This window comes from Patagioenas fasciata, chromosome Z, assembly GCF_037038585.1.
Source record: "Patagioenas fasciata isolate bPatFas1 chromosome Z, bPatFas1.hap1, whole genome shotgun sequence".
In the NCBI taxonomy this organism is placed as follows: domain Eukaryota; kingdom Metazoa; phylum Chordata; class Aves; order Columbiformes; family Columbidae; genus Patagioenas; species Patagioenas fasciata.
In genome coordinates, this window is record NC_092560.1 from 77,502,850 (window position 1) to 77,516,730 (window position 13,881).

The 13,881-nt window shown below is 43.9% G+C and overlaps 1 protein-coding gene across 13 annotated transcripts in view; it reads right to left on the minus strand.

Moving 5' to 3' along the window:
• The window catches only part of CELF4 (CUGBP Elav-like family member 4), a 721,430-nt gene that overhangs the window by 91,814 nt on the left and 615,735 nt on the right, over positions 1 to 13,881 (minus strand). For all 13 annotated transcript variants that reach the window (XR_011736445.1, XM_071802133.1, XM_065860489.2 and 10 more), the window contains exon 6: positions 2,245 to 2,388. Coding sequence is in view for 12 of the 13 variants with exons in the window: in XM_071802133.1 (XP_071658234.1) it covers positions 2,245 to 2,388 (144 nt within the window). In the remaining variant the exon portion in view is untranslated. The remainder of the gene's footprint in view (positions 1 to 2,244; positions 2,389 to 13,881) is intronic.

Sequence of the window (13,881 nt, forward strand, 5' to 3'; positions counted from 1 at the left end):
TTTAGTTTGGAGGAGACTGAGGGGTGACCTTATTAATGTTCACAAATACACAAAAGATGAGTGTCACGAGCATGGAGCCAGGCTCTTCTTGGTGAAAACCAATGATAGGACAAGGGGTAATGGGTTCAAACTGGAACACAAGAGGTTCCACTTAAAATTGAGAAGAAACTTCTTCTCAGTAAGGGTAACAGACACTGGACCAGGCTGCCCAGGAGGGTTGTGGAGTCTCCTGCTCTGCAGACATTCAAACCCGCCTGGACACCTTCCTGTGTAACCTCATCTAAGTGTTTCTGCTCCAGCACGGGTATTGGACTAGATGATCTTTTGAGATCCCTTCCAATCCCTAACGTTCTGTGATTCTGTGATTCTGTCTTCACCACCACTCCAGCTGCCTGATCAGTGCCTGTAGCGTAACACGAGTCACATCTCCTGCCTGACAACCTCTGCAGATGTTTGGTCCCAGCTGCCCATGGGTTGCCTCCTGTTCACTCCTCTGCTCTGTGGGGGCACAGGCACCGCATCTCCCTGCCAGCCTGCTGGCCACTGGCCCGGGCTCAGCTGTGATTTACTGTCATTTTCCCCTTCCTGCAGCCTTCCCTGGCCAGAAGGACAGTTAAACACAGCCTGGCTGGGGAGGGCACAGCTCTTTAATTGTGTGAGAAGGGGATCAGGAGACAAAGGAAGTGGTGAAGATTGTCTTTGCCTGGGAATAGAAATGAAGAGGGAAAAATGGAGTGAAGAATGGAATTTATCTAGTGGGGAGAGAATTTTAAAAGTTTAGAATAGCACCAATGAGTGTATTTGTGATGAAGGAGAGAAATTCTGTGGAGCTCTGCAGAGAGTCCTACATGGTCCATACAAGGGGTACACTTGGTTGTACCAAGTGTCCAGTCAGGCACATGACACTTAGCAGAGGACAGAAATTTCTAGCTCCTCAAGTTAAAAAAAAAAAAAATATGTGGATGTAGTGGGAAATCCATGGTGCCAATGAATGAGAAGGAAACAAGCAGGGAAGAAAGCAGAGCCTTGCAGTCAGCGTGCTGGGGGGAGTACAGGTCTACTGGAGTGTGATTCCTGAGCTAGCCCTATATTACCCAAGGCAAGACATTCAGTCTCTCATTCAGCAAGATGTTACTCTGGAAAATGGGATTAATGATGCTTCCCTCCTATACATGAATCTAGCACAGAGTACATGAGGGCCACATTTTACCACCAAATGGATGAAGTATCTAGATGCACTGTCACCACCTGCAAATCTGCTCCAGAGAAGGCAGCCAAAGTCACCTGGCAGTATTTTGTCTGCCTGCTGCAGGGATCACCTCTACCTCGCTCTGAAATATCTGGCAGAGAGACCAAGTTACCTGAACTTGATCTTGTCTTGCAGGTCCTTGTTAATTGTAGCCTAAGGAAAGGTATTTATGCCAGAGGCATCAATTTCAGGGCTTTGTCAGGTGCCCAGCTCCCTGTACAGTCACATTTTCTCTGGGTCCCAGGGTCCAGGTTTGCTATGCAAGTAGAGTACCTGAAGTTAGATCATGCAACTCTGCTTTAAATAGCTGATGCGTTTTCCCAGTGTGCTTAAATCATACTGCTTTGAGGAGCCAGGACTCTATGTGTGCATATGTCTGCTTGTTCATTTTAATATTACCGAGCATGCTAGATAAAAAAAACCCACTTCTGTCAACAGCTGCTGTTTTATCTTGTGGTCACTCCAAAGACACCCACAACTATGTATGATGCAGCAGGGGCCTAGCCAAATGAAGCAGAGGGCCATCCACCCCATTCAGCTCATTCTATGTGGCCTGGTAACAGAGGAGGACCAGAAAAGTATTTGTGCCCTCACAAGACTTCTTTGACACCAGATGGTGCTGGCATGGGACAGAGAACTAGGACAAGCTGAATTCAAGTCTATTTTATCCAAATCCTCACAAGCTAGTTGTGTTTGGATTTCACAGTAATGGTTTAGACCCCATAGGAAGTGTCTTGCATGGATGCACACCTGATTATGGTTTGGTTACTGCTAGAAGCAGGTATTGCACCTCTGAGGCTTGCTTAGGAGATGGTCTCACCTACCCCGGATGGCATGGCTCGGTTTGCTCCCATCGTGTAAATGATTTAACAGAGAAATCGCTAGTTCCCCCTCTGCTCTTGTCATTTTTTCCTCTGCCCACATGTGCTTTTGTGTCATTCTGGGTGCTACCGCTGTACCCGTGAACATGGCATAGAGCAAATGTCTATACTTACTGCCTGTGCATAGGCGCCATATGCTCCGAACTGGATGGCCATGGGGTTGAACATGCCCATTTGTCCTGCCATTTGCTGCATGCGTCTCATTGTACGCTCCTTGTCGGTATCTGCAAACTTCACCACCAGGCTGGAAGAGGCTCCCTGCAGAACAAGACATAAAAGGACACACGTGAGGGAATGAACCAGGAAACAGTGGCTCATGCAATCAATACATCTAACACAGATTTGGTAGCATGGGATTCAGCTGATGCTGATTTTTCCTATGCAACCTCTCAGGCCTTTTGAATTGGACCTTTTCAAGAGGCTGAGAGTATCAGGAGGGAAGGAAAGGACCCTGGAGGGTGAATGACTGTGGTCAGCAGCCTGGTTCCCAGCTTCACCCAAAACTCAAACTTCCAGGATGTCATTAATGTTCTTCCTGCAAAAGCTGTTGGCTTATGCTTTAAAAATATAGAAGACATTCTGGAGTAGCAGGTTGTCTTTATCAGAGGACAAAGATTTGGACTCAGTGCGGTAATGTGTAGGAGCTTCTGCTGGATGAATATGGTAGGGTTTGTGGACTGATTTGTTTTGATGGAATGTGTTAGCTCTGTGTATGCCAGGCACCCTGAGCTGGATCACCCTAACACACTGCCATGTCTTGTAACTCCCATGTCCAGTGAGAAATCCCTGCGCAGCCTTGGAGGCAGGGCTCAGCAGAGTGTATGTTTTATCACAAAGAAGCATTTCTTCAGCACTGTTAAACTACGGGAGCAAAAATGGTACCTAATCGACCTGAATTTCCTGTCCATGAGTAGTAGGAAATGGAGGCTATCAGAAAAAAAGCCCACATTACACTTTTCCAGCAATACTTTACAATGTTTGGGTTATGTGTGCAGTCAACACTGTTACAGAAGTACAGACGATCGTCAGAGCTGGCTGCAGCAGTCTGTGAAAAATGTAGAGCTTTTGGGAATGAAAGAAATACTTCTCCTCCCCAAAATGAGATGAAAGGTCAGTAACTGTCATTCTTAAATTTCTGACAGGAGGCAGGGATGGGAAGAAATATATCCACTTAGGAAGGTAGGCACTGATAGATTTTTGGCTGGCTCCAAGGATGCCCTAACTTCATGGGTTGGTTGATTCCCCACAGTGCTGTCTCCCTGGGGAAAGAGGACGCAGAGGAGGGGGAATCAGCAGCAACCCCAGTAGAATAAAAATAATTGCCTTGGGAGCTGGGCTGCCACCCAAGCCTGGGGAGATGGGCAGGTGAGCTGTCAGGATGGACAAAGAGCAGCTGAAATCATCACACTCTCATGGTGCGCTTCCCTTCTGACACACTGGTATTTTCAGACGGAAATACCGTCAGTGGAAATCGCCAGCTCAACCTCTGGTCACAGCAACAGGGGAAAAACAGCTCCGTGTCAGGGGAGCTGGGTTGTTGTGGGGCCCTCATTTTCCTAGCAGAGTTAGGATTGCCTGGGATTGCAAAGGGGGAGTGTCATTAACTGGTTTACACACTCCCCCCCATGTACCTGTAACCTGAGAAAAGTCATCTCGGTGAAAGAAGAGTTGCTCTGCTACAAATTGGTAATAGCGGAGTAAACCACAGCTATGGATGTACATATATATAAGTAAGTCCAAGCTATGCATATTCAACAGCCTCTCCAGATCCTCAGTTATGAATAAAGACTTGAGGAATTAACTTGCTAAAAACAAAACAAACCAAAACAATCTAACACCACACAATGAGTGATGTTCCCCTGGATTAGCAGCCTGTTCTGGGTGAAGTGATATTCATTGGCAAAGAATATTTCTTTTTGACCTGTTAGTCTCTCTCTAATAAATCTATAACACACTTGAACAATGTGGTGAAGAGCAAGGGGTTGAAAGAAGTGCTTCAGGAAAACAAAGGACTGGAGAGATGAATGTTCTATTCAAGGGTGGAGAGCAGTCTTCAGAAGTTATTATAAGAGCAAAACTGAAAGCTCACAGGGGGGTTGGAATTAAAAAAAAACAGCCAAAATTCTCATGCATTTCTGCTCAAGGCCGGGCGACTTTTCATTTTTTTAAGTCACGTGGTGTAGTTATTGATCCTTCCCCAAATCACACTCTTAATTGCACCTCATCGACAAATGAATATTTTAATGCATACATTTCCTGCTAATTATCACCTGGGCCAGTCCTTAATTAGATTTCAACATTCATTTAATTAACCCTGATCCAAGAGACTGTTTGGTAACCTGAATCTAATGATTTAAACCTATTTGCAGCTGTATTGGAGGGAGGCACTGGTTTACAGCAGATTGGGCTGCTCAGAGCTGCTGTTGTGATTTGCAGAGCAGAGGCTGCAGTGTGGTGGGTACAATGCAGCACAGAGGAATGAAGTGAATAAGTATTCATCTCTGCATATGGATTTTGGAGATGTGACCTGCTCTAGTTAGCAGGACAGAGAACTGTAAATAAGTTAGTGTCTTCTTCCTTCCTCTTTTCTTTCTATCTGTTTGTCCTGGAAGTCTTAGGGCCAGAGAACTGCCTCAGGAAATTGCTGATGCCTCACACTGCTGAAAACCAAGCTATTATTGTAGATGGCATCATGAAAACATGGGTAACCTCCACATGAAGTTCTTGCCCCTGGAGTGTTCTTCTCTCCTGATGTGAGTCGTAGTGACTGCACAGCAGCCATTTGACCCAATGGAATCTAAGACTGCCTCTTATGAGATGTTTTTCTGGGTTGCCTGTCACAGCAGGACTTTGGGCCTCTTTGAACATCAGTATCATAAACACAGGGCAGAAAGGCCATTGGCAAATAGAAGCAAGTTAGAGTACACACTGCAAAGAAAGAGGAGGAAAAGTTGTTATTTTTTTAAGAGTGCTCTGCAATGAGATGTGCCTGTAAGCGGTTAAAGATAAGTAGCCAGTAAAGATGCTGCATCTCTCTTGAATATGAAGATTGACCTTGGAACTGATGCTTTCTATACATGGTTCCTCATGTGCAGCCCTTCCACATGGCCCAAAGAAAATCAGGGAGTAAACTCTATTAGATGACCCACTGCAGGATTTTTAACAAAGGAGCCAAACAGTGCAGCTCATCTACAGCAGAATAAGACTACTTTCCATTTCAGTGACTCCTACTAATCCACTGGATGACATTAGAAATGCCCCATAATGGGCCAGAATTTCCATGGGGTAAAAACTGCAGAGCCCTTCATCTGGACTATTTATTGCTTCTGCGAGCAGTTAAACCACGGTGTAAATCAGCTGTTGTCTGCTGACAGAGGCAATAGGTCCTGTCTGCTCAGTCATTTATTAGTAATACATAATCTCCCTCTTGCTCTCCCTGGTTGTTGGAGTGGACCTTATATTTCCCCAGCCCCCAAGAAAGTTACAGTAGGTAAGTCAATAATGTTTGAAATGTACTTTGAGATCTGTGTGTTAATTCTGCATTTTACTGAGGGAAGGACCTATTTATTTCTCTACCTTGCAAATCCACAGTCAAATGAGACTATCACAAAAGTGAGCATTCCTGCTGGTGCCTCTGCAATAGGCTACTTGGAACTGGCATTTATCTCCTTTCCCATCAAATCAACCTCCTTTTTTCAAGTGCTTTGATATCCACTGATGAAAAGAATAATATAAGGGCTAAGTATTATTATGCCTTCCCTATTCTCTCTTGGGCCAGCAACTCTACTTAACATGACTGTCTCACTTCCCATCCCCCTTCCCATGTGCAGTATGTATTGCTCCCCTTAGTCAGCAGAGTCAGATGCTCCCTGGGCTGGCAGGGCAAGGGAAAAGATGGAGGAAAAATCACCCTGCGCCACACTCACTTTGTAATCCCTAATCAGAGTCCTCTGTGGGAAAAACTAATTTCTCAGCCTGTCTTGACGTGTAAAATAAAGCCATTCTTGAAAACAGGAGCTTGACAGGTCACTTGTGAAATTTCATATTCAACTAAAAATAAAATATCCATCCATTGATATTTCACTTAAAGGCAAAGGAAAACAAATCTTTTGCCTGGTTGATGGGACTGTTTCCCATTAGTTATGGCCTTCCAAATGGAGTGTATACACAATTTAAGCAAAGGATTTTCAGGAGAGAAAATAATATTCTAGAGCATCAGGGAAAACTACTTCTCCCTAGAACAACATCCACAGGAAAAGTTTTGTGAAGACGTTCCTTTGCAGAATATATGCTTGAATTTTATTTTCCTGTCAACCCTGCAACTCTTCCCTGACCCAGCAGGTTACCAGTCTCCACAGATGGTTAAACATCTTTTTCTTGAAAAACTGATGAATTTGGGCCTGATTTGCCAAAGCCATTGAATCATGTTTCACTTTAAGCTTAGTGAAGGTACCATGGGAAGTAAGCATTTACTTAAGTACTTTACTGCAAGGGTGTCTCTGCCATACAGGTGGAATTTTACATCTTGGTAAGCTCAAATGGAGCCAGTTAGAAGTTTGAGGCCAAACAGTAATTTTAAAAGGGCTTGCTACATGAAACTTCCAGTAACAAATGCTCTTGAGTATAAGAGACTCAAAGGTGCAGATCCTATTAAGTACTTTCAAAAATGTCAGCCATATACAGCATCCAAGATGCTTAAAGAATAGGTGCTACTGGATATTTCTCATTTGGGCAATCAGACTACCTTCCTAAGTGTCACCATGTCAGTGGGGTTGCCTGTGTTGAAAATTTTGCCTGGTCACTCCCTTTGCAGCTGCAAAGCGGAGCTGGAAGGATGCTGATCCCCAACAATCCAGTCAGGGCAGTATTTTCACAGAAGCGTCCTTGGTGTTAGGGTCTGAAAGCCAAAGGAGGGTTTCTTTGGGCTCTGCCTGATCAAGCCACATATTATGATGCCTCCCAATTTTGAAAACAGAACTCTACTGGAAATACGGCTGCTGAATTAGCCAGTGGGGGTGTGACCCCAACCTGAGATTTTAGACAAGCAAGTAAGAAACTACTGTCCAATTAAAACTGTAGACCAGAGGGAATTTCAGTTGGGTAGAAATGTAATTAACCATGCTGGAAGATGGCCAGAAGATGAGAACTAACATCCCTCCCCTCTTGTGAAGTACGCTATGTTTTTCTGTACTCAGGGCTTCAATTTCATGTCTCATCTGGAAGATGAGCAGGATGGCAGTCACTAGGAGCAATTTCCACTATACAGTCCTGAGAGCTGGTTTAGACACACTGGAGATGAGAGTGACAGAGAGGGAGCAGGGACAGGAGGCATTCCTCCAGGGCTGGAGTGACAGACCCTTTGATGATGCTGCTCCCTCAGTAGAGGGGATTCTTCATGCAGTGTCTAAGCAGAAGGAGCTGCTGCAGGTACTTCCCTTCACAGGTCTTTGGAGCTGTAATTTATTTGGAGTGGAAACTTGATTTAGGTTTTACTTGCCGTACAACACTTTGCAGGTATCTCTCTGAGCTGAAGTCATTGCTTTCCACAGGGCAACAGAGTCAATGCCACTCCTAGCGGCATTGTACCCGATTATAATTAGAAAGAACTTGGTATACAATCTGGGTATTAGTATGCCCCTCAAATCAAAGCCAGATATCTAAACAATCTAAACTTCAAAGCAGAGTTCTTCAAGTATCTCTGTAGTTTCTAGCTCAGCCTATGAATGATAAAAGTCCTCTCAGAATCTTTTGCCTTCCTTAATGCATTATGAAGTGGAAAGAGTTGTTATACTGGTAGACTGGAAATTCCTACCTGCTATTTAGGAATGTGAAAAAAAAAAATAATTTTTTTTGTCTAGTTGAAGAAAAACTTAAAGTCCAGAATTCAAAGGAAAACGTTATAGATTTCCCTTTCCCAATAAGAGGAACATATTTTGCAAGATAAAGTATGTTTAGTTCTATATTTACTAAAAGTATAATTTTCCGGAACACATTCTTAAAGCAATAAATAATGACTTGATGTCATATTTTTATGAATTATTATTACTATTAAGAGAATGTTTGGTAGTTGTATCATAGAGACCCATGAAAGCTGGTATCTGAATAATCTCTCTTTACGGTTAAATAGACAAAAATGAAAATAAGGGAAGTGGAATAATTCCAGAGCCATAGAATGAATTGTCTATTGTCACACCAAGGCAGCACCACACTCAGGTATGGAGCTCATGATGCTTCAGGACTCTGCTTGTACGAGCTCCACTCTTCCTTGGCTCTTCAGGATGAGGACATGAACAACTTGAGATGACTCATAAAGAAACAGATGTTGAGGAAGGACTGGCAAGCTGGGGAGATACATTTCAACTGTGCATGTGACATAAAAGAACATTTCCGCAGCACTGAGTTGCAAACATGCTGCACATGACTGGGCATCCCAGATCACTGTCATGCTGTATGACTCTAGGCTATCATGGTCTAAAGCACATTGCTTGACTGTGACAGTAAGAAGCATCTGCATTTTTGCAGCATATGTAAATTTAAGATCTCCAAGCAGTGTACAACTGCAGGGTAATTAATTGATGACAGAATCATAGAATCACAGAATAGCATGTAGGAAGTGACCTCCAGGATCATCTGGTCCAACCTAATGCTGACGTCTTCATTCTTCTCTGCAGTGAGAAGAATACTTCCCAACTCTAACCCTCATGAGGTTCAACAAGGCCAAGTGCAAGGTTCCGCACCTGGGTTGGGGCAACACCTGATATCAATACAGGCTGGGAGATTAAGGGACTGAGAGCAGCCTCGCCGAGAATGACTTGGGGGTGCTGGTGGATGAAAGGTTAGACATGAGCCAGCCATGTGCACTTGCAGTCCTGAAGGCTGATCGTATCTTGGGCTCCACCAAAAGGAGTTTGGCCAGCAGGCCAAGGGAGGTGATTCTGCCCCTCTGCTCCGCTCTGGTGAGACTCCACCTGGAGTTCTACGTCCACTTCTGGAGCCCTGAGTACAGGAAAGGCATGGACTTGTTGGAGGGGTACAGAAGAGGACCATAACAATGATCAGAGGGACGGAACACTCCTCCTATGAGGGCACGCTGAGAGAGTTGGGGTTGTTCAAACTGGAGAACAACCTGGAGAAGAGAAGGCTTCTTACTATGGCCTTTCACTACTTAAAAACGACCTTTGAGAAGGATGGGGTCAGACTTTCTGTCAGGGCCTGTTGCACTAGGACAAGGGGTAATGGTTTCAAACTAAAAAAGGGTAGATACAGGCTAGATGTGAGGAAAAAAATTTTACAATAAGGATGGTAAAATACTGACACAGGTTGCCCATAGAGGTGGTGGATGCCCCATCCCCAGAGACATTCAAGGCCAGGCTGGTTGGGGCTCTAAGCAACCTGATCTAGTTGAAGATGTTCCTGCTTGATGAAAGGTGGTTTAGACTAGATGACTTTTTAAGGTCCCTTCCACCAAAACAGTTCTATGATTCTACAATTCTATGATTGTCGGAGGAAGGTGGTGATGCCCAGTGGAGCTTCTTCCAGCAGGCTGGGAACTGCCCTGCTAGGCTCAGAGGATTTTATGCCTCCTGGGCTAGAGGCTGATCCATGTGTCTGATATACCAGAAACATCAGTGCCTGTGGATGATTTCAGGCCATGCAAGTCCTAATCTCATTCAGATGGGACAAGTTTTGAGTGCAATGAACCTCACAGGGGCTGCTGTTGGCCCCAGGACTTGGGCAATGCTCAGCAGTGGCACAGTTCCACTCTCACTTTACTCTAGCCACCCCACAGCTGTTGATTTAGTTCCCAGCTCCCTTTGGACCTTTAAAGAGACATTATGGTACCAATAAATCCATTTTTGTCTAGAGCGGGTCCGTTCGGCTCATGAGCCCTCTTATCCCATTTGGAGACAATGAATGCCACGGTTTGGAGGGAGTGAGGAAGCCTATGGAAGACAACAAGTAAACCTGGTCACATCCCCTGAGTCTCTTACTATCCTACCAGATGCCTGTGTGGCTACAGAGATGTGACTACAGGAGGCACCTTCGGCACCAATAGGACTCATATTCCTTGACTGCCTGGATTTCCGTTCTGGGACCCAGAAACATGTGATTTATTAGTTCATTTATGAAACAAAGTGGAGTCAGGGAACACGGCCCTGTGATTATTTTTTTTTTTTTTAATAGAAAGAATTGAGGGAAATTATTGTAATACTGGGAAGCTGCTGGCCCAAAGGCTGTAGAATCAGATGTCTTGGAGGCAGCAGCAAGGTAGGATGGTCTTTAGATCCCCGTCAGTAAGAACACCCTGCCCAAAGGAAAGCGGGTCTGAGTTATCAAGAGCAGTTGGATTTTGATGGAAGAAACGACTGCAAATTAACAGCTAAGTGTTACAAATCCATTGCTTCTTTCACCCCAAAGAACAACACATGACTTTATAGATGGTGTAGCATATTCAGAAAAAATCATTCATTATTCAAAGGAGGGCCAGGCCTGCTGCTGGTGAGTTATGAAGGGGTTTCTAACATATTATTGTATTTTAATAGATGAAATGGGTGTGCTATGTCTTGCCTTGAGTTAAACAAGCCCGTCTGTGTGTTGCAGAAAGACATGGCATGGAGTGCATATTCTTAAGAGAGCAAAAGATCAATAGTGAAGAGGAAAAAAATGAGTCCTAGCTGGCACCTCCATTGTCTTCTATCAGTTTCTCAACAACAAACATAGTAAAATGAGGCCTCAGCCTTCTGCATCAATGTGAGCAGACAGACTTGCACTGATGATACCCCACTTCACCCTAATCTTTGTGACTTTGGGCAGGTAACTTTAGGGCAAACTCAGCTGTGAGATATGAGGGACACTTAGATGCTGCACTTTCATCAACCTTCACCTTTTACCTTTGAAAAATCCCCTCTTTACATTTCTGTGTTCGTGTAACACTGAAGTCTAATGACTTTCCCATTTCCTATTTGCCCTGACAGCCTGAGGGGGTCAGTGACTCTCTAGCTCTCTACTGACTGTCACAAGGCAGCTTTTATTAACTGAGGACTTGAGCCTATGCTGGAATCTAAATGAGAGTAAATTTTGTGAGTTAATTGATACTCTGAATCATGGTCTGCTTAATTGTTATCTATTTGTACTACGGGTTTGTCTAAGGTCCTGTTTATGTTACCTGGATATTTTGAAGACACCCTTGGGAAGAGAGGCGGTGGACTGATGGCTTCAAGTGTGACCTTCTTAGTTCTATGTTTTCCAGACTTAGATAAAAATTAAGATTTAGATGCTCAAGTATCTACTGGTTGCTACTTCTCTGCTGGGGCCACGAACAAGAATTGCTGTGACTTTGTGTATGAACTGGCTGAATATACTGATTGTGTATATGACCAGCACATTCCCAGACATCGTTTTGCTGCTTCTTTTGCTTATCTCTTGTGTCTTGTCCCTTAGAGGGACACTCAGATGACCTAACTGCAGCATTTTGGATATCTGTTCTAAACCATCAATTAGTTAGGACAGAGAGATGTCTCTCTGAGGGGCTGGTCTCTCTCCATCAACTGTAAGAGAAGCGTAGATGATAAGATTTCAGATGACCATGAAATTTTGTATTTTGTCAAACACATGGACATAATTCAGCCAGGTCAACCCTGGCCTTTAGTTGGCAAGCTGCTGAAACTTTCCTATAAGAGATCTGCATGGTGTTTAACACACAGCAGTTCCATGGAAGATCAGCCACAGCCACATTTCCAACAGTAGGAGTCTGAGAGGGAAACTGTTAGAGTTTCTAAGTGAGTAAAGAGCATGTTCCCATTGTGGCAAGACCAGCAAAGGTGAAGCTGTGGATCTACACACCTGGCTCACGGATCTGGTTCACTTCCTGAAGATGAGTCTTGCTGGAAGAGGAATACACTACCAGTTTTGAACTTCAGTTGAGCTCCCTCAACTTTGTGGAAATGACAAACCCTCCTTTGGAGCTGCCATGAGTCTGAAGGGACAAGCGGAATGTGCAGCTGGATGTGTGTGCGTATTTCTGAAGAAGGGAGGAGAGATGAGGAAAGTTTCTCCTATGAAAGAAATGATCCAATTTGAAGCAAGTCCCTCATGGGAAGGGCTGTGACAGAGGCTGCTCTGTTCCTGTTAATTTTCACAGTGCAGCTGTCAGCGGGTCTGTAAATAGTACTCTGCGAAGCCAACACTTCCTATCCACACATCAACCATTCAATTAACAGAAGAACAGAAGAAGGAAATAAAGTGCACCACAGCCTTCTATCACGGCTTTGATGTTTCCCAGCAATTTATGAAAGTGTACACAAATCTAATTACAAGCCCCACTGCTTCCCATTTACACGGAGCTCCTCAAGTTCAGAGCTGTTTATATCAAAATAATTGTTAAAAATACCTCAGCTGATCTACGGCATTGTGGCCCCCCACTCACTGGAGCCGCCACGCTGCTCCTCCCAGGGAGTTTCTGCCGACTCAGCGCTTTGGTGCCAGCGTGCACACATAATAACAGCCGCTTCCCCGCCGCTCCGCGAGCGAGGCACCCGGGCTACAACTTCATCATTCCCACAAAGACCTATTTTCCTTCTTCCCTCCACCTGCTCAGAACTCCTTCCGCAGACTCTCACTGCTTTCCCTTCCATCCCTAATTCACCTAAATATTCCTCTGCTGTGTTGACAGGGGGTGAGAACAGCTGCTCAGCCAGTTTCTGTAATGGGATTGTGTCTGAAGGCAACTTTACAGTGCTTTGCAAAGTCGTAACTGCACTGTAGGAATGCACAGCAATAATAATAGCAGTCATAAACACGAGCTGGGGTTGGTTTCTTTAATGGGGTACATGAGCAGCCAAAGCCAGGAAGATGAGAACCAGTGCCCCATTTGCCCTGAATTTGAAAGAATGCCACTGAACACGACGTATTGACAATGAAACTTGTTTCTCAGGGCAGTTTTTTATAATCTCATATTTAAGTCACTCTCACTCGGCAAACTAAATAAGTCAAAAAATCCTCTATCTTAATTAATGACAATCTCTTACAGTATAAGAGGGTAGATAGCACATTGTGTAAGGCAAGGAAAGAATCCCTTAATCTGACTATTAATTGTGTTAGGTTGGGAACTTTGGTGCTGTGGTTGGACTTTCAAGCAACATGGTAGATGAAGGTTGAAAGTCAACCTTGTTTAAGGTGTTGCATCATTCATATTTTCTTGATTAATTAAAAAAATGGTAAATACAACAATCAGATAAGTAATCGGTCTGTCACCTAATGACATTGATCAATAATTGCGTACTTTGATATAGGTGGCTCCTAGGCTGAGATTTGAAGCTGGTTTTGTCATTTGTGTAGACAAGAGCTGCACAGAAATTGTTCAAATGAAAGCTCGGAAGTTAACAAAGTTTTGGGTTGCAGTACCATGTTGTTTGTTTTTTTTTGAAGTTCAATTACATTGAATCTTTCTCTGAAAGACAGACATCTGTTCAGTGCTTGTATCCAAGTCTCACATTTTCTTTTCACAAAACCAAAGATTCCACCTGAAAAAGTAACTTTCAAGGAAGATGTTCAGCTAGGCATAGATAGACTTCGGATGTTATTGCCTGGATGCAGAAGATACGTTGTGGTTTTGTCAAGCTGATACAGACTTTTATAGTAAAACAAAAGAGGACTTGGCCCACGTGATGGGGGAAGCTAACTTAGAGCCTTCTGGAGGTCTTAACGACCTTAAATGTCATTAATTAAGGAAAGACATAGAGCGAACAAAGT